The 20700-nt window shown below is 40.9% G+C and overlaps 1 protein-coding gene across 1 annotated transcript in view; it reads left to right on the forward strand.

Moving 5' to 3' along the window:
- LOC106586291 (parathyroid hormone 2 receptor) overlaps positions 1 to 14954 on the forward strand; it is a 155440-nt gene extending 140486 nt beyond the window's left edge. The window contains exons 13-15 of the mRNA XM_045707894.2: positions 2599 to 2737; positions 14064 to 14105; positions 14335 to 14954. Coding sequence (XP_045563850.1) covers positions 2599 to 2737; positions 14064 to 14105; positions 14335 to 14733 — 580 coding nt within the window. The 3' untranslated portion in view covers positions 14734 to 14954. The remainder of the gene's footprint in view (positions 1 to 2598; positions 2738 to 14063; positions 14106 to 14334) is intronic.
- The last annotated feature ends 5746 nt before the right edge of the window (positions 14955 to 20700 follow it).

The following is a 20700-nucleotide window of genomic DNA, read 5'->3' on the forward strand; positions in this document are numbered from 1 at the left end:
TCATTGTCATGCTGGAATGCCAATCCACGACCCATTTTTAATGCCCTGGCTGAGGGAAGGAGGTTCTCACCCAAGATTTGACGGTACATGGCCCCGTCCATCGTCCCTTTGATGCGGTGAAGTTGTCCTGTCCCCTTAGCAGAAAAACACCCCCAAAGCATAATGTTTCCACCTCCATGTTTGACGGTGGAGATGGTGTTCTTGGGGTCATAGGCAGCATTCCTCCTCCTCCAAACACGGCGAGTTGAGTTGATGCCAAAGAGCTCCATTTTGGTCTCATCTGACCACAACACTTTCACCAGTTGTCCTCTGAGTCATTCAGATGTTCATTGGCAAACTTCAGACGGGCATGTATATGTATTCTTGAGCAGGGGGACCTTGCGGGCGCTGCAGGATTTCAGTCCTTCACGGTGTAGTGTGTTACCAATTGTTTTCTTTGTGACTATGGTCCCAGCTGCCTTGAGATCATTGACAAGATCCTCCCGTGTAGTTCTGGGCTGATTCCTCACCATTCTCATGATCATTGCAACTCCACGAGGTGAGATCTTGCATGGAGCCCCAGGCCGAGGGATATTGACAGTTCTTTTGTGTTTCTTCCATCTGCAAATAATCGCACCAAATGTTGTTACCTTCTCACCAAGCTGCTTGGCGATGGTCTTGTAGCCCATTCCAGCCTTGTGTAGGTCTACAATCGTGTCCCTGACATCCTTGGAGAGCTCTTTGGTCTTGGCCATGGTGGAGAGTTTGGAATCTGATTGATTGATTGCTTCTGTGGACATGTGTCTTTTATACAGGTAACAAGCTGCGGTTAGGAGCACTCCCTTTAAGTGTGCTCCTAATCTCAGCTCGTTACCTGTATAAAATTCACCTGGGAGCCAGAAATCATTCTGATTGAGAGGGGGTCAAATACTTATTTCCCTCATTAAAATGCAAATCAATTTATAACATTTTTGACATGCGTTTTTCTGGATTTTTTTGTTGTTATTCTGTCTCTCACTGTTCAAATAAACCTACCATTAAAATTATAGACTGATCATTTCTTTGTCAGTGGGCAAACGTACAAAATCAGCAGGGGATCAAATACTTTTTTCCCCCACTGTAGGTGTACATTTTGTCTAGGGTGTAAAATGTCTTGCCTCTAGTTTACAATTCATGTTCTGTCTGAAATCTCCTATGTGCCTCCTTAACATTACAACATGGGATGATATGCCATAAAGCATACAGAAGAGCACACCTCAGGCAAGGTCCATGCCTTTAACTTCTTTATTCTAGGCCTCAGGAAACTTATGGTACCAGTGTGTATTTTACCAAATCCAATTAAGCTTAATTGAACATTATGCTTTGAGAAAGTCTGCCCCTGGCCCAAAGCCTTATGATTTTATCCATATTTATCCATATAATATTTGGACGTTGAATTCCTGTACTAACTATATCCTTATATTTAGAAAATGTACTCATCAGCCTTGTTGTTATTACCCATGATGGTAAAAAAACTACATCCACAGTGGATGTAGAAAGCCGCTGTAATGATAGAGCTGTGTGTTGGGAAGGTAATAGTTATTCAGGGGTTCATTCAGAGAGTGCATCTCAAATGGCACTCTAGTATTCCCTATATAGTCAACCACTTTTGGCCAAGGGCCCATAAGGCTCTGGTCAAAAGTAGTGAACTATAATGGGAAGAGGATGCCATTTGGGACTGATCCAGAGTGTTTCCACCAGGGTCGCAGTTGGGCCAAACCCCACGTCACTGCTAGGCTTAATAATAGTCAGTGATCAATTGGTTCTGCCTCTCCTCCCCTGCTGAGCAGCGTACCGCAGTGCTGGGCACCAGGTGGCTGGTTAACAGCTGACATGATGCCAGGGACGTCTCATGTTTGCACACACACACAGGCATTGACACCGATGTACACCCACACAGGAGCGCACAGGCACACACACGCACGTTTACACACATGCACAGGCACAACACACACACGCAGATAACATCACTCTGCTGGAGACTGTCAACCCTGCTGTGCGAGTCAGTCATGTGTTCACTGAACTGTAGCATGACTGATGATGGCAGATGATACGAGGCACTGAACTAAATGTGCCATTTACACCCCATTTACATCCTTCTCCGTTCAGAACGTCGGCCTACATGCCATTTAAAAATGCTTTATAATTACCGGTAGATTTTGTTGCTTATTGGCATTTTCACTGATGGATCAGGAGGTTGTTGGGATAGATAACTAATGCAGATCAGATCTGAGGGGAAGAACCACCAGAGACCCCTCTGGAGAGGAGATCAGAAGGCAGCAAATGTGAAATGACTAATGGCCATCTGTGAAACTTGAAACACTGTTCATTATTAAACTGGGAGTTGTTGGTGAGTGTCGATGTCATGGCTGAATCCACTGTGATGTAAAGACTGGTGATGTTCAGCCTTTGTTTTTGTGAGAAAAACAACTGCATTGGAGTCGGACTGCGCACAATTACTGATCACCTTCCATCCCAAATAATGACATATTATGAGATAAAGATTCAGCAATTCTACATCTCGTCTTGTCTTGCTCAAACTGATCCCCTCCAAACCTCCGTTTTTGTCTGTACCCACAGGAAGCTGGCTAAGTCCACCCTAGTGCTGGTGCTGGTGTTTGGGGTCCACTACATTGTGTTTGTGGGGATGCCTCACACCTTCCAAGGCCTCAGCTGGGAGGTCAGGATGTACTTCGAGCTCTTCTTCAACTCCTTCCAGGTAACTATCTTTTGAAAATTAGTCATTTGTTACATTTGTTACTTGCCATGTATGATATGAGGTAAAACATGTATTTGCTACACAACCCTCAGGGTTATCAAGCTTGCATACTTTTACTTTGTTTTTTGTGTTTTACACTTATATTGTTGAAGACATTTTTTTCAACTTCAGTGAGACTTCAATAACTTCAGGGAGAACTTTACTCTCCAACACTCCTTGAACTTTATCCTGTAAACATAATTTGTCACCTGAGGGAAGTGAGGCTGTTTGTGGCCAAGTCACACCAACATTCATCACAAATAATCAGGCAATGAAATTATGATTTAGCTTCTTCAACCCTACTTTTATCTATCACCACAGGTCGGTGACACTTAATCGATTCAAAACTCTGCCAGAAGCATTGGGAGAGGATCAATACAACTGATTGCTACTGTACTTTCTATATTATCAGCTTTGTCCTTGGCTCGCCCTGGCCCTCACTGTCTAGACCTGTATGAGAAAGTATACAGTACCTGGGGGAAAACGAGGAGAATGTGTTTCTACTAGAGATACTCCTACTGAGGTGATAGTGAAAGATTACTCTTACTCTATTCTAGTCCTACATTCCTCTCCCTGAAGAAAGCCCAATCTACTAGGACTGATAGGATAGAGGCTGCTTTAGTGCACTCTAGTAGCAACACTTACAGTAACCCTGGCCCACAGGTAATGCTAATAATGGCCTCTGAATCATATGATATGTCCTGTGTGGCTCGGTTGGGTAGAACATGGCGCTTGCAACGCTAGGGTTATGGGCTGTATTCCCAAAGGGGACAAATACAAAAGTATGAACAATTATACACTCACTGTTAGTCACTCTGGATGAGAATGGCTAAAATGTGGTGTCAATAACATATGGGTCCCACCCTCTTTTGGCACATATAATTACATTCTGTACTAAATAATTCCTTTTGAATAGCATCCACTGTGAATGGAAGATGGTGTTTACTGTGTTCTGTAGGTCTAGCTCATAATAGTTACTATTATTACTAATGTGGCAGAATAAGCCACTATATCCTGAAAGTTTAATAGCCAAATCGCTAAATTAAATGAGGGAAAAATATTACACATTTTCTTTGTTTCTTGAAGACAGTTTGAATTCTACAATAGAACCGGTCCTCAAGGTTGAATGTACATGTAGCTACGAAAGCTGATATAACAGTATCCAATTAAATGAAGTAGGATCCAATTTTTAACCTCTATGGGCTAGGCGGGACGAATTCATCCCACCTACGTAACAGCCACTTGAAGCCTGTGGCGCGATTTTCAAAACCTTAAAAATCCTATTACTTCAATTTCTCAAACATATGACTATTTTACAGCTATTTAAAGACAAGACTCTCGTTAATCTAACCACACTGTCCGATTTCAAAAAGGCTTTACAACGAAAGCAAAACATTAGATTATGTCAGCAGAGTACCAAGCCAGAAATAATCAGACCCATTTTTCAAGCTAGCATATAATGTCACAAAAACCCAGAAGACAGCTAAATGCAGCACTCACCTTTGATGATCTTCATCAGATGACAACCCTAGGACATTATGTTATACAATACATGCATGTTTTGTTCAATCAAGTTCATATTTATATCAAAAACCAGCTTTTTACATTAGCATGTGACGTTCAGAACTAGCATACTTCCGGGGAATTCGCTAACATTTTACTAAATTACTCACGATAAACGTTCACAAAAAGCATAACAATTATTTTAAGAATTATAGATACAGAACTCCTCTATGCACTCGATATGTCCGATTTTAAAATAGCTTTTTGGTGAAAGCACATTTTGCAATATTCTAAGTACATAGCCCAGGCATCACGGGCTAGCTATTTAGACACCCGGCAAGTTTAGCACTCACCAATATCAGCTTTACTATTATAAAAGTTTGATTACCTTTTGTTGTCTTTGTCAGAATGCACTCCCAGGACTGCTACTTCAATAACAAATGTTGGTTTGGTCCAAAATAATCCATCGTTATATCCGAATAGCGGCGCTTTGTTCGTGCGTCCCAGACACTATCTGAAATGGTAAATCAGGGTCGCACGCATGGCGCAATTCGTGACAAAAAAAATCTAAATATTCCATTACCGTACTTCGAAGCATGTCAACCGCTGTTTAAAATCCATTTTTATGCCATTTTTCTCGTAGAAAAGCGATAATATTCCGACCGGGAATGTCCATTTAGCTAAACTGAGGAAAGTAAACAAAGCTTTCGGTCGACGCGGGCACGAGCCTGAGTCTCACAGTACTGTAACCAGCCACTACCCAAACGCGCTACTTTTTTTCAGCCAGAGCCTGCAAAGCCACGATTCAGATTTTTGCCGCCTTCTGAGACCCTATGGCAGCCGTAGGAAGTGTCACGGGACAGCTAAGATCCTCACTCTTCAATAAACAGAGACAAGAAGAACGACACCTTGTCAGACAGGCCACTTCCTGCCTGAAACCTTGTCAGGTTTTTGCCTGCCAAATGAGTTCTGTTATACTCACAGACACCATTCAAACAGTTTTAGAAACTTTAGGGTGTTTTCTATCCATGTGTAATAAGTATATGCATATTCTAGTTACTGGGTAGGAGTGGTAACCAGATTAAATCGGGTACGTTTTTTATCCATCCGTGTCAATACTGCCCCCTATGCTAAACAGGTTAAAGAAAGCATCCCATGAAAATAAGTTGGAACAGGAGTTTGACCTGAACCAGTGAAAGCTACTTTACTGTGTAGCATTCGCTACGTATCATTCGCTCCGTTGGGGCGAATGATAGGGTCTACTACAGTTGAGAGCCTGAACCTCAGGCGGGGAGATTCCCTTCCCTCCTGCTACTTTATCTTCATCTGCCTGTCTAGCCGAGTCTAGCTGAGGCCAATAAAGACAAGGAAGGTCCTTCTCCGGACCAAGTGCTAGTGACAGATCAGCTTCACTCTGTCTGTCATATGGCATATGAATAGGCATATGAATCATATCAAAACATCTCATGCATTCTTATGGCATTTCAGAAGTCTGTGTTATGTTGAATAGAGAGAGAATAAAGGGGAGAAGGGCACTTTTTTCCCCCTGGAATACAGTGCCTTTCGAATGTATTCACACCCCATGACTTTTCCACATTTTGTTGTGTTACAAAGTGGGATTAAAATGGATTTAATTGTCATTTTTTGGCAACAATCTACACAAAATACTCCAATGTGAAAATCGATGAATGAAACACTAATATAGTTTGATTAGATAAGTATTCAACCGCCTGCGTTAAAACATGGTAAAATCACCTTTGGCAGTGATTACAACTCTTAATCTTTCTGGGTAAGTCTCTAAGAACTTTGTAAACCTGGATTGTACAATATTTGCCCATTTGTTCTTTTTAAATTCTTCAAGTTCTGTCAAGTTACTTGTTGATCATTGCTAGACAGCCATTTTCTGGTCTTGCCATAGATTTTCAAGACGATTTAAGTCAAAGCTGTAACTAGGTCACTCAGGAACATTCAATGCCGTCTTGGTAAGTAACTCAAGTGTATATTAAGACTGGCGGTTTAGGTTATTGTCCTGCTGAAAGGAGGATTTGTCTCCCAATGTCTGTTGGAAAGCAGACTGAACCAGGTTTTCCTCTAGGACTTTGCCTATGCTTAGCTCCTTTTCTTTTTATCCCAAAAAACTCTAGTCCCAATGACAAGCATACCTATAACATGATGCAGCCACCACCATGCTTGAAAGTATGAAGAGTGGTACTCAGTTACAGTGCCTTCAGAAAGTATTCAGACCCCTTGACCTTTTTGACATTTTGTTACGTTACAGTCATATCGTAAAATGTATTAAATCAGTTTTTCTCCTCATCAATCTATACACAATACCACATAATGACAAAGCAAAATCAGGTTTTTAGAAATTAAAACCAAAAATATCACATTTACATAAGTATTCAGACCCTTTTCTCAGTACTTTGTTGAAGCACCTTTGGCAGCAATCAGAGCATCACGTCTTCTTGGGTATGATGCTATAATCTTGGCACATTTTTATTTGGGTAGTTTCTCCCATTCTTCTCTGCAGATCCTCTCAAGCTCTGTCAGGTTGGATGGGGAGCATCGTTGCACAGCTATTTTCAAGTCAAGATGTTCGATCGGGTTCAAGTCCAGGCTTTGGCTGGACCACTCAAGGGCATTCAGAGACTTGTTTCCGAAGCCACTTCTCCGTTGTCTTGGCTGTGTGCTTAGGGTAATGTCCTGTTGGAAGGTGAACCTTCGCCCCAGTCTGAGGTCCTGAGTGCTCTTGAGCAGGTTTTCATCTAGGTTCTCTCTCTACTTTGCTCCGTTCAGCTTTCTCTCGATCCTGACTAGTCTCCCAGTTCCTTTCGCTGAAAAAGCGGGCCATACAATCTTGTTTCTCATTGTCAGAGAGTCTTTAGGTGTCTTTTGTCTAACTCCAAGCGGGCTTTCATGTGCCTTTTTCATGTGCTCTGTTACTTGTTGATCATTGCTAGACAGCCATTCTCAAGTCTTGCCATAGATTTAAGCCAATTTAAGTCAAAACTGTAACTAGGCCACTCAGGAACATTCAATGCCTTCTTGGTAAATTCACTCGAATCAGCTTTACTCTGTCAGACATGAGAGCCTTCTGTTTTCAGTCAGTTTATCACAGCTGTGCCAGACAGTGTAATAGTGTGTAGGACCCCTCAGTAGTGGCTCACCACCAAGCGTTTTCATCTCATTCTACTAATAAAATATTTCAGCTTCAAAACATACTTTTATGCTTTTGAATTGAATGATTTAAGTGGCTCATTATAGAGACACCAAACTGTTGTTTTAACGAGCAATGCTACGTCTGACAGCTTGGTAGCTGCATTATTAGAAATCTCTGGTTAATCCTCTTAAGCTGCTCATTGCATCTTAGCCTCTTTGTTATATCTTTAATAGTAGTTCTTCAGGCAAAAGGAACAACACTTTATTTTACTACAAAGCGTGGCTTTCCTCGCACAATGCAGAACGGTCTTATTTCTCTGGTTGTCTTTCTATGGAATTGCCCAGAGGATAAAAGCTTTCCTCCCATTGTTTTTTTGTTTCCACGTTTGTTTGTGATGTGTTTTGTAATATCTTTCCCTTCACTTGTCTCCAGTTAGCAAAGGGCATTAGTTTTCTTCCGGTTTCTACATGCATCATAGCTGCATTACCCTGAGGCATTATTCTTCATACAGCACAATATGAAGTGTGGAAACCTTCGTACGTTAAAAGATTAGTCATTTAGCAGACACCCTCATCCAGAGTGACTTACATGAGAAATTAGGGTTACGTGCCTTGCTCAAAGGCACAATGACAGATTTCTCACCTAGTCGGCTCGGGATTTGAACCAGGGACTGGCCCAACACTCTTAACCGCTAAGCTACCTGCCGCCCATTTAATATTGTACGTTTGAGAATGATCCTGTGGTTTATGTACCCAGCCAGGCGATACAATTTGTAGAGAATAATTTATTTTATTTTACTTCACCTTTATTTAACCAGGTAGGCTAGTTTTTATTTTTATGTCACCTTTATTTAACCAATTAAGCTAGTTGAGAACTAGTTCTCATTTACAACTGTGACCTGGCCAAGATAAAGCAAAGCAGTGCGACACAAACAACAACACAGAGTTACACATGGAATAAACAAGCGTACATTCAATAACACAATAGAAAAAAGAAAGTCTATATACAGTGTGTGCAAATGGAGTGAGGAGGTAGGCAATAAATAGGCCATGGTAGCGAAGTAATTACAATTTAGCAGATTTACACTGGAGTGATAAATAAGCAGATGATGATATGCAAGTAGAGATACTGGTGTGCAAAAGAGCAGAAAGTAAATAAAAACAGTATGGGATGAGGTAGGTAGATTGGGTGGGTTATTTACAGATGGACTATGTACAGCTGCAGTGATCGGTTAGCTGCTCAGATAGCTGATGTTTAAAGTTAGTGAGGGAAATATAAGAACAAGTTATCATTTGCAACTGCGACCTGCGACCTGCGACCTGGCCAAGATAAAGCAAAGCAGTTCGACACATACAGTGAGGGAAAAAAGTATTTGATCCCCTGCTGATTTTGTACGTTTGCCCACTGACAAAGAAATTATCACACTCTTAAAGGGAGTGCTCCTAATCTCAGCTTGTTACCTGTAAAAAAGACACATGTCCACAGAAGCAATCAATCAATCAGATTCCAAACTCTCCACCATGGCCAAGACAAAAGAGCTCTCCAAGGATGTCAGGGACAAGATTGTAGACCTACACAAGGCTGGAATGGGCTACAAGACCATCGCCAAGCAGCTTGGTGAGAAGGTGACAACAGTTGGTGTGATTATTCGCAAATGGAAGAAACACAAAAGAACTGTCAATCTCCCTCGGCCTGGGGCTCCATGCAAGATCTCACCTCGTGGAGTTGCAATGATCATGAGAATGGTGAGGAATCAGCCCAGAACTACACGGGAGGATCTTGTCAATGATCTCAAGGCAGCTGGGACCATAATCACCAAGAAAACAATTGGTAACACACTACGCCCTGAAGGACTGAAATCCTGCAGCGCCCGCAAGGTCCCCCTGCTCAAGAATGCACATATACATGCCCGTCTGAAGTTTGCCAATGAACATCTGAATGATTCAGAGGACAACTGGGTAAAAGTGTTGTGGTCATTGAAAATGGGTCGTGGATGGGTATTCCAGCATGACAATGACCCAAAACACACGGCCAAGGCAACAAAGGAGTGGCTCAAGAAGAAGCATATTAAGGTCCTGGAGTGGCCTAGCCAGTCTTCAGACCTTAATCCCATAGAAAATCTGTGGAGGGAGCTGAAGGTTCGAGATGCCAAACGTCAGCCTCGAAACCTTAATGACTTGGAGAAGATCTGCAAAGAGGAGTGGGACAAAATCCCTCCTTGGTGGCCAACTACAAGAAACGTCTGACCTCTGTGATTGCCAACAAGGGTTTTGCCACCAAGTACTAAGTCATGTTTTGCAGAGGGGTCAAATACTTATTTCCCTCATTAAAATGCAAATCAATTTATAACATTTTTGACATGCGTTTTTCTGGATTTGTTTGTTTTTGTTATTCTGTCTCACTGTTCAAATAAACCTACTATTAAAATTATAGACTGATCATTTCTTTGTCAGTGGGCAAACGTACAAAATCAGGAGGGGATAAAATACTTTTTTCCCTCACTGTACAACAACACAGAGTTACACATGGAATAAACAAACATACAATCAATAATACAGTAGAAAAATATATATACAGCATGTGCAAATGAGGTAGGATAAGAGAGGTAAGGCAATAAATAGGCCATGGTGGCGAAGTAATTACAATATAGCAATTAAACACTGGAATGGTAGGATGTGCAGAAGATATATGTGCAAGTAGAGATACTGGGGTGCAAAGGAGCAAGATAAATAAATAAATACAGTATGGGGATGAGGTAGATTGGATGGGCTAATTTACAGATGAGCTATGTACAGGGATCTGTGAGCTGCTCTGACAGCTGGTGCTTAAAGCTGGTGAGGGAGGTAAGAGTCTCCAGCTTTAGTGATTTTTGCAGTTCGTTCCAGTCATTGGCAGCAGAGAACTAACAGTGTGACAATATTTTAGTTTTACTCATCATTCCGTTTCTTTATTCATCAGCTCAATGTGTTGATGAGATAAAGGAGTGTAAATTACACCATGTGTTCTTTGCAAGTTTAGTGTTCTCTCCTTACTAGGCATGCCTGCCTCGGCTCTGTCTACAGCAAAGCCAACCACTGCAATAGATCTGCAACCTTAACAGAGAGCAAAAGGGTGCTGCTGCTTCCACAAAGAAAGCAAGAGTGGAGAAAAGGGGGAGATTTGAAAGAGATGGACAGATATAATAGGCTGTGAGATATAGCAGAAGGGATGCCGATCAATGCAAGACCTTTTCTTATGATTGATTCTTATAAAAATAATGATTTGAGAAAAGAAGGTTGAAATAAACATATGAATCATATCAAAACATCTCATGCATTCTTATGGCATTTCAGAAGTCTGTGTTATGTTGAATAGAGAGAGAATAAAGGGGAGAAGGGCACTTTTCCCCCCTGGAATACAGTGCCTTTCGAATGTATTCTCTCCCCATGACTTTACCACATTTTGTTGTGTTACAAAGTGGGATTAAAATGGATTAAATTGTCATTTTTTGGCAACAATCTACACAAAATACTCTAATGTGAAAATCGATTAATGAAAAATAAAACACTAATATAGTTTGATTAGATAAGTATTCATCCGCCTGAGTTAAAACATGTTAAAATCACCTTTGCAGTGATTACAGCACTTAAATATTGTACAATCCTTGATTTGTTCTTTTTAAAATTATTCAAGCTCTGTCAAGTTACTTGTTCATCATTGCTAGACAGCCATTTTCTGGTCTTGCCATAGATTTTCAAGCCGATTTTAAGTCAAAACTGTGACAAGCATACCCATAACATGATGCAGCCACCACCATGCTTGAAAGTATGAACCGTGGTACTCAGTTACAGTGCCTTCGGAAAGTATTCAGACCCCTTGACTTCTTCAACATTTTGTTACGTTACAGTCATATCGTAAAATGTATTAAATATTTTTTTACCTTCAATCTACACACAATACCCCATAATGGCAAAGCAAAAAGGTTTTTAGAAATGTGTGTTAATTTATCAAAAATAAAACCTGAAATGTCACATTTACATAAGTATTCAGACCCTTTGCTCAGTACTTTGTTGAAGCACCTTTGGCAGCAATTACAGCCTCGAGTCTTCTTGGGTATGACGCTACAAGCTTGGCATTCCTCTATTTGGGGAGTTTCTCCCATTCTTCTCTGCAGATCCTCTCACTCTCTGTCAGGTTGGATGGGGAGCATCGCTGCACATCTATTTTCAAGTCTCTCCAGACATGTTTGATCGGGTTCAAGTCCAGGCTCTGGCTGGACCACTCAAGGACATTCACAGACTTGTCCCGAAGCCACTCCTGCGCGTTCTTGGCTGTGTGCTTAGGGCCGTTGTCCTGTTGGATTGTGACCCTTCACCCCAGTCTGAGGTCCTGAGCAGGTTTTCATCTAGGATCTATCTGTACTTTGCTCCGTTCATCTTTCCCTCGATCCTGACTAGGCTCCCAGTTCCTGCCGCTGAAAAACATCCCTACAGAATGATGCTGCCACCACCATGCTTCACCGTAGGGATGGTGACAGGTTTCCTCCAGACATGACGAGTTCAATCTTGGTTTCATCAGACCAGAAAATCTTGTTTCTCATTGTCGGAGAGTCTTTAGGTGCCTTTTGGTGGACTGTCAAGTGCCTTTTACTGAGGCTTGGCTTCCGTCTGGCCACTCTCCCATAAAAGCCTGATTGGTGGAGTGCTGCAGAGATGGCTGTCTGTCTGGAAGGTTCTCCCATCGCCACAGAGGAACTCTAGAGCTCTGTCAGAGTGACCATTGGGTTCTTGGTCACCTCTCTGACCAAGGCCCTTCTCAGTTTGACCGGGTGGCTAACTCTAGGAAAAGTCTCGGTAGTCCCAAACTGATTCCATTTAAGAATGATGGGGGCCACTGTGTTCTTGGGGACCGTCAATGCTTCAGAAACGTTTTGGTACCCTTCCCCAGGTCTGTGCCTCGACAAAATCCTGTCTCAGAACTCTACGGACAATTCCTTCGACCTCAAGGCTTGTTTTTCTTCTCTGATATGAACTGTTAATTTTGAAACCTTGTATAGACCGGTGTGTGTGCCTTTCCAAATCATGTCCAATCATTTGAACTTACCATTTATCACAGGTGGACTCCAATCAATCAACATCTCAAGGATGATCAGTGGAAACAGGTTGCACCTGAGCTCAATTTCGAGTCTCAAAGCAAAGGGTCAGAACAGTTATTTAAATAAGGTGTTTCTGTTTTTGTAAATTTATAAATTTGCTAAACTTTCTGAAAAAACTGTTTTCGCTTTATCTTTATGGAGTATTGTGTGTAGATTGCTGAGAATGTATTATTTTTGAAATCCATTTTACATTAAGGCTGTAATGTAAAAAAATTGGGAAAAAGTAAATGGGTCTGAATACTTTCCAAATGCACTGTATGTGTTGCGTTGAATTTGCCCCACACTTAATGCTTTGTATTCAGGATAAAAAGTACATTTATTTGCCATTATTTTTGCAGTATTACTTTAGTGCCTGCAAACAGGATGCATGTTTTGGAATATTTGTATGTGTCTTTGTAGTGACTGGGTGTACACCAACCAAAGTGTAATTAATAACTTCACCATGCTCAAAGGGATATTCAATGTCTGCTTTTTATATTCTACCAGTAGGTGCCCTTTGCGAGGCATTAGAAAACCTCAAACTTTGTCATTGAATCTGTGCTTGAAAGTCAGTGCTCGACTGAGGGACCTTACAGATAATTGTATGCATTGGGCAGTCATTAAAAAATCATGTTAAATACCAATTTTGCACACAGAGTTACAGTAGTCCATGCAACTCCATGCAATCTGACTAATTAAGCAATTTTCTACTCCTGGAGTTATTTAGGTTTGTAATAACAAACGGGTTGAGTACTCATTGACTCAAGACATTCTAGCTTTTCATTTTTTATTAATAATTTGTAAAAATGTCTTATAGCATAATTCCACTTTGACATTCTGGGTTATTGTGACAAAATCTACATCTTCCTCTTTCCTGCAGTCGATGACCAAAAGCGCCGTCTTTGGCCTCATGGGTGGAATGTTATTCATATTTTTCATAATTTCATAATTAATAAAGATAATTTTTTTAAATCAGACAAACGGTTTGGTTATATTTCAGTCTTCTGTGATGTATATAAAGTGTCATATATTGGGATGCAAACTCAAAATGATATCTTACTTTATATCTTACTTTTGTTATTAAGCCCATAAATATGTGTGAGGTATATACTTTTGTTTCAAAGTAGATTTGTTTAAGACTACCAAGAATCACTCTGTGTGACCCTGATTTAGCCCACTGCAGTAAAAAGGTGAATCCATTTAAAATGCAGGCACTGTACATGTCACCAGATTGACAAAGGTTTTGCGATGTACAGCAAATGCTCTTATCCAGAGCAATTAGGGTTACTGTAAGTGCCTTGTTCAAGGGCACATCAACAGATTTTTTTCACCTATTCTGCTCGGATACTGGCCCAGCGATCTTAACTGCTAGGTTACCTGCAGCCCCAATGCTATACACTTTCCATTGATTTACAATATGAACATTGAATTGCAAAACCCCTGCAACCCAGAAATAAACTGATCTTCTTTATGACGTTGGTTCTCCCCTCACACTCTTCTGTCTCTTCCAGGGGTTCTTTGTATCCATCATCTACTGCTACTGCAATGGAGAGGTGAGTGCGGAGGATTTTACAGTCTGTATAAGTTGTGTAACTTCAACACAAGACATCTCTAGGTTGAGAACATCCCTAGAGCGGCTCCTTAGATCTCTGTTCTTTCGACATATGAGAAACAAGGGCTAAGATTCCCCCAAACCCTTTTTCTCTCTATTTCTTCCCATCTTCCTCCCCCAACCACTCCACCTACACCCTCTTTCTCACCCTCTCCTCATCTCCCCCAAAGGTCCAGACAGAGATCAAAAAGACGTGGACTCGTTGGAACCTGGCGTTTGACTGGAAGGGTCCGGTGGTGTGTGGTAGGTACCGCTACGGCTCGGTGCTCACAGTGCTCAACAACAGCACCATCAGCCAGTCCCAGCTGGCCGGGATTGGCCCTGCCACCCGATCCACCACCCTCTTCTCCAGCCGGGTCTACCGGAGCAACGGACCCCCTACACTCAGCACCCATGCCACCCTGCCTGGCTATGTCATTAGTAACTCAGACCCAGACAGCCTCCACCCCTCCATACCTGAGGAACCAGAGGAGGACAGTGCCAAGCAGGTGGATGACATCTCTCTGAAGGAGACGCTGCCTGTACTCAATAGTAGCATGACCGTAGATGATGATGAGGAGACACTGTAGACAAACGGAGAGACTGGAGGATTTCCTGAATATGAATAATATATATCTTGGCTGGGAAAAACACCAGGCCTTTGGGATAGGGACCAAAGACTCCTGGCCCTAGACTTGGAACCGCATGTTCATTCATAGAGATACAAATGTGATAGTGCTGTGCGGGTTGACGCATAACCCGCAGTCCCCACGGTTATATCCGCAAGGCGGGCGGGTTTAGTGTCCGTAATTATTGTGTGGATGAAGGGCGGGTAGGTTGCGGGCGGGTTGAATAAAGAGAAAACAATACCTTGAAAAATCCATAAATGTATCATTCTTGTGCAATTTATATCTATAGGCTACATTGAGGGTTTTCTTTCAATATTTTAGGCTATCTGGAATTAGTGCTTAAGCCTAAACTGTAGGTGCGCCAAATAACCTACACACCATCGCCAAAAGCTTTTGGAAACGGGCAGAGAAAGTTAATGTCGATCCACTGAGGCAAAAAGGACAATGTCAGAGTTTAATTCAATAAGAGAAAAGCTACAAAGGGGAGAGTTGAAAATAAAGAGAAGGGAGGGCCAGAAAAGTCATGTTTGGGAAAGATTTGGTGAAGTGGTAAAAGAGGATGGTAGCAGTGCCATGTGTGATGATTGTGAGGAGCTATACAAATTCAACAGTCACAAGACAGGAACTTCAAATAGGCCTATGGCATGTCAAGGGAATGGTAGCCTACTGTTCAGATGGGTTAAATGGAAACGGAAATCTGGACACTGACTGTAGGTCTATAACCTCTCACATAGCCTTAATATTAACTCCTGCGGAATTAAGCATTTTTTTGCAGTAGAATGATACAGGAGTAATATGATTTCTTTATTTCAGCATCTTGAGAGGCAGCCTGGTCTCATAGACTAGATGTAACATAGTAAATGTAAATCTGGGAAAGCACTTTTGGTATGGTTACATAAAACAGATGGTTACTTAAGGAAAAAACAAAGTAGGGTATTGGTCGGATTAGATGGGTTAGCGTATAACGCAAACGTCTACATACAGAGTAATATGAAATGCTCTGAGACCAGTTTGTGAGAGAATGCAAATATTCAGTTAGATACCATCTGTAGTAGAGGTGCTAAATGTATCGGCGTCATAAAAGCTGATAGTATTTTATCCACGTAAAAAAATGCATCCAGCCGAACTGAAATCTTATCAGAAACATGTTGGGTCGTTTTCACAGCTTTCTATTTCCTTATAATTGGTCAAACTGATGTCATTGGAAAATGTTGCACAGAAAATCTTTCCAGCTTTTTTTTTTGTAGATTGTATTTTCTCCCCGCTCTCTAAACATCTGCTCTGCAAAAGAAGCAGAGATGACGCCGAGAACTTTACCGATGTCAACTAGATTGAAGCATTCATTTTATCGATTTATGACATTATTTTGGTGAGCAAGGGTTTATTTAGTATTCAAGGGCAACATATTAATGACAAGAGAGAAGTTGCATGTATCGAACTATAGACAAGTTGGCTTACAAATAGCCTATCAAAATGTCAGAAAATATAAGCAGAAACATATCTAAATCAGGGGGGAAAACCCCTTAACCCCCTGTCCCCAAAAAATGCTACCATCTCTGACTGTAGCCTACAGCACATTTATATATTAGCAGGTTTGGGTCGGGTGTGGGCCTCAGATTTTCATTTTATCACATATAGTTGAGTGGTTGTGGATGGGTTATTAACAATTGTGTGCCGGTGAACAAACAGCTGACTATCACATACTGTACAGGTATAGATACATACAGTAGGCCTACAGTATATAGATACATACAGTAGACCTATATGGATACATACAGTAGGCCTACAGTATATAGATACATACAGTAGACCTATATGGATACATACAGTAGGCCTACAGTATATAGATACATACAGTAGACCTATATGGATACATACAGTAGGCCTACAGTATATAGATACATACAGTAGACCTATATGGATACATACAGTAGACCTATATGGATACATACAGTAGGCCTATATGGATGCATACAGTAGGCCTATATGGATACATACAGTAGTCCTATATGGATACATACAGTAGGCCTATATGGATACATACAGTAGGCCTATATGGATGCATAGAGTAGGCCTATATGGATGCATACAGTAGGCCTATATGGATACATACTGTACAGTAGGCCTATATGGATGCATAGAGTCGGCCTATATGAATGCATACACAGTAGGCCTATATGGATACATACAGTAGGCCTATATAGATACATAGAGTAGGCCTTTATGGATACATACAGTAGGCCTTTATGGATACATACTGTACAGCAGGCCTATATGGATACATACTGTACAGTAGACCTATATGGATGCATACAGTAGGCCTTTATGGATATATACAATAGGCCTATATGGATACATGCTGTACAGTAGGCCTATATGGATACATACAGTAGGCCTTTACGGATACATACAGTAGGCCTATATGGATACATACTGTACAGCAGGCCTATATGGATACATACAGTAGGCCTACATGAATACATACAGTAGGCCTATATAGATACATACAGTAGACCTATATAGATATATACAGTAGACCTATATGGATACATACAGTAGGCCTATATAGATATATACAGTAGGCCTATATGGATACATACAGTAGGCCTATATGGATACATACAGTAGGCCTATATAGATACATACAGTAGACCTATATAGATATATACAGTAGGCCTATATAGATACATACAGTAGACCTATATAGATATATACAGTAGGCCTATATGGATACATACAGTAGGCCTATATAGATATATACAGTAGGCCTATATGGATACATACAGTAGGCCTATATGGATACATACAGTAGGCCTATATAGATACATACAGTAGACCTATATAGATATATACAGTAGGCCTATATAGATACATACAGTAGACCTATATAGATATATACAGTAGGCCTATATGGATACATACAGTAGGCCTATATGCAGGCTACAGACTCAAACACACAGAAACACACCACAGTTGAGGGGTAAGACAACAAACAGGAAAAGACGTCTCATCTTTGTACAAAATCATGGACTGACTTTTTGTAGCCAAGGGATGACATTTTCAAGCAAAAAATACAAATGTTCATTGCTTTATCCATATGATTTTGGGCCAAGGATCCATGTTCTCTACCAAACACTCCCCAGTCGTTGAAAATCAGACATTCCATCCTTTAGGGGAGGTGAGGGCTAAAGTCAGTACTAAGGGCTAGAGGAACTGACTGCATCATGTGTCTGTCTGTGCAAAGCATGTTTTTTTTTATCCAAAATTACATTTGACTGACTAACAGATGTCTGGATGCCAACAAACAGTATTTTGTTTTTCCCCTTGTCAAGCTGAGTTCTATCCAGTCTAGAACAATACCTTTTAAAAAAGCTAATTTCTCTCAGAGTCTGGCTTGTTGTTGGCTTAAGTGATTACAGTCATGTCTCAGTGATATTTGTTGTTCTCTTCTCTGTTTACTTGTGATAAATGTTATTTCACTGCTCCCTGTTCTCGACTCTTTCTCTCTTTTAGAGTTACTTACATTACTGTCACTCATACAGAGATTGGTAAATTCACTGTGTATTGTAGACAGCTCTTTTTTCTCCCTCAGGTCTGTATTGTGTATTTACTGTATCATTCTTTCAGACGAGGGTCTCATCAAATCAAACCTCTATTACTGTGTTTGTACAGACAAGGCTATTCTGTTCTATTTCCTGGAAGTCATTTTAGTCAAGCCAAGGTTGATTCCTATATGCATCAATATAGATATGGTTCTCAATTGTACAGTTCCTAAACAAGCCAAAATGGTTTAATCGTGATAGTTAGTGTATATGTGCATGAGCACGTCCATTCAGGGGTGTCAAACTCATTTTCACGCAGTCAGTCTCCAACGAGGTCCAGAGGGCTGCACTGATATGTTTTGTATATTTCCTTGCAAACATTAGTCCTCTCTCCATCGTTTTTTGACTTTTTTATGCTCCCTGTCTAATTTTTATCATTTTAAAGTATTTTGAGTTTGGTTTATTTAAAAAAAAAAAATTTTACTCAAACCACCCAAGGGCCAAATTGAACCCCCTGCTAAAAGCAAACCTATATTAGTTACTGTAAAAATATGGCCCTCAATTTAACAGGGTGCCAAGAGAAGGCCAATGGATCAATAATGGTAGTTAGTTTATGTCCACTTACAGGTAAAGGCCTGTTGAGGCCATATCTCCTGACTGTAAAAATGTAGAAAATAACAGGAAGTTGGTAAATGGAAAACAAAAGTGCGTCCAACAAGGACAAATTGGAGTGAGCAGATTTCAAGGACGTTTTCACTAAGTTTTTAGGTTAACACTGACGATAGGTATGCCACGTCCACAAAAGTCACATTTTGAACATATGCAGAAAAATATTCCACAAATCCTGAAAAATAGGCTTTGATTAGAGTGATTCACCATGCGCAATCACAGTGGTTGGCGCCACTGGCACCACTGGCCCTCCAACTGTGAGTGTAATTGAACCAGCACCTCTAAAATCACGGGGAGTTGTGGTGAAATGAACAATAGTAATGTCCCAGCCAAAAAGGTGTGACTAGAGGAACAATGGATGGAATCAATGTTCTCTATGACAGTAGATAGACGTTTCGCTTGGAATCGATTGCATGGAATTGATCCAAAGGCTAAGCTAAACAGCCAAACAGCCTTGACTTTTGGAAAATTGCATCTTTCTATGGTCTAACCAATAGACTACATTCATGACTAAAATGGGAATGGTGAATGTGTCTGGTTAGGGGACACAAGCAGAACCAGGCCTTTTTTACCAAAGTTCTCTTTTGTTCAAAAAAGTAGCTGTTTCTTCAAGCATTATGGCAAAAGCCTTCATCAGTAGGGGCAGAGATAAGAAGCAAAATATATGTGTAAAAAATGAGAGAGAAAATATGTTTTCACAACATCAAAGGGAAATGCAAATGCCATCAAATTCTGCTTGTCATCATTGGCTCCTTGCAAGGTTCACCTCTCTCTGTGTCAAGTCTGTTTTGATGGGTTCTGTGCCAATTGCTCTCCCTGGAAAGTGGGGGCTGAGGTACCGACCTCCCATTATTGCATTGATAAGAGATGAAAGAGAGAGAAAGAAAAAGAGGGACAGTGAGGAAGGGATCTACTCTTTGGCAGCAAGGAGCACAGCTCTCTCTTAAAGTGTCAATTAAGAGCTTAATTGGTTACCTGTTGGCTCCTGTATACTGCTGTGTATGAAACACTCACGGCACAAAGAAGTCACTTGGAGACAAGTGGAGTGCCAATGACTAGGACACTGACATTCCTATAATTCCTGTACTCACTTCACCGCAGTGACCCATTAGTAGGGAAAGTGTATGAGGTATGAAGCTTGTTATAGCGACTCTATGACAAACAACTTTCAGCAGTCAACAATTGTTATGCTCTTTTAAACACCCTCATTAGCACAGGGAAGATAAGAATGATCTCTGGCCCCCTCCCGTGCTCTGGAAGGAGTTCGGAACGTTTCATCGCTGCCCTAAAACGAATACCTCAAGGAACTTTACAATAACAAGAATGGTTCATTTTGTGACAATTTTAATTTGCTATGGGAACAACCAGCGCTTTTTAAAGAGATGCGATTCACCCTAACCGCAGGCATTCCAGGAATATTTCCAGCAACATTGCAAACTGTTTTAGAGACTGATCGTCTGGGTCTGTTAGCGCTCCAGTCCTCCCTATTATAATTAGTAACAGAGGACATGGAAACAATGTTATGTCCCGTACAAGTATGGCTAATGTAAGTACCCTAATTTATGTTCTTCTAACTCCCCTGAATACCTCTGCCAATCCGGCAATACCTCCGTCAACTCGACAGCTAGTGATTAACTCGACAAGTGCTATTAGTTCTATTGTGAATTGAACAAAACGGTGACCCCCTCGGTTTTCAAATCATGTCTATGGCTGTTCC

The sequence above is a fragment of the Salmo salar genome, chromosome 25 (genome assembly GCF_965601325.2).
Source record: "Salmo salar chromosome 25, fSalSal1, whole genome shotgun sequence".
NCBI classification, from domain to species: Eukaryota; Metazoa; Chordata; class Actinopteri; order Salmoniformes; family Salmonidae; genus Salmo; species Salmo salar.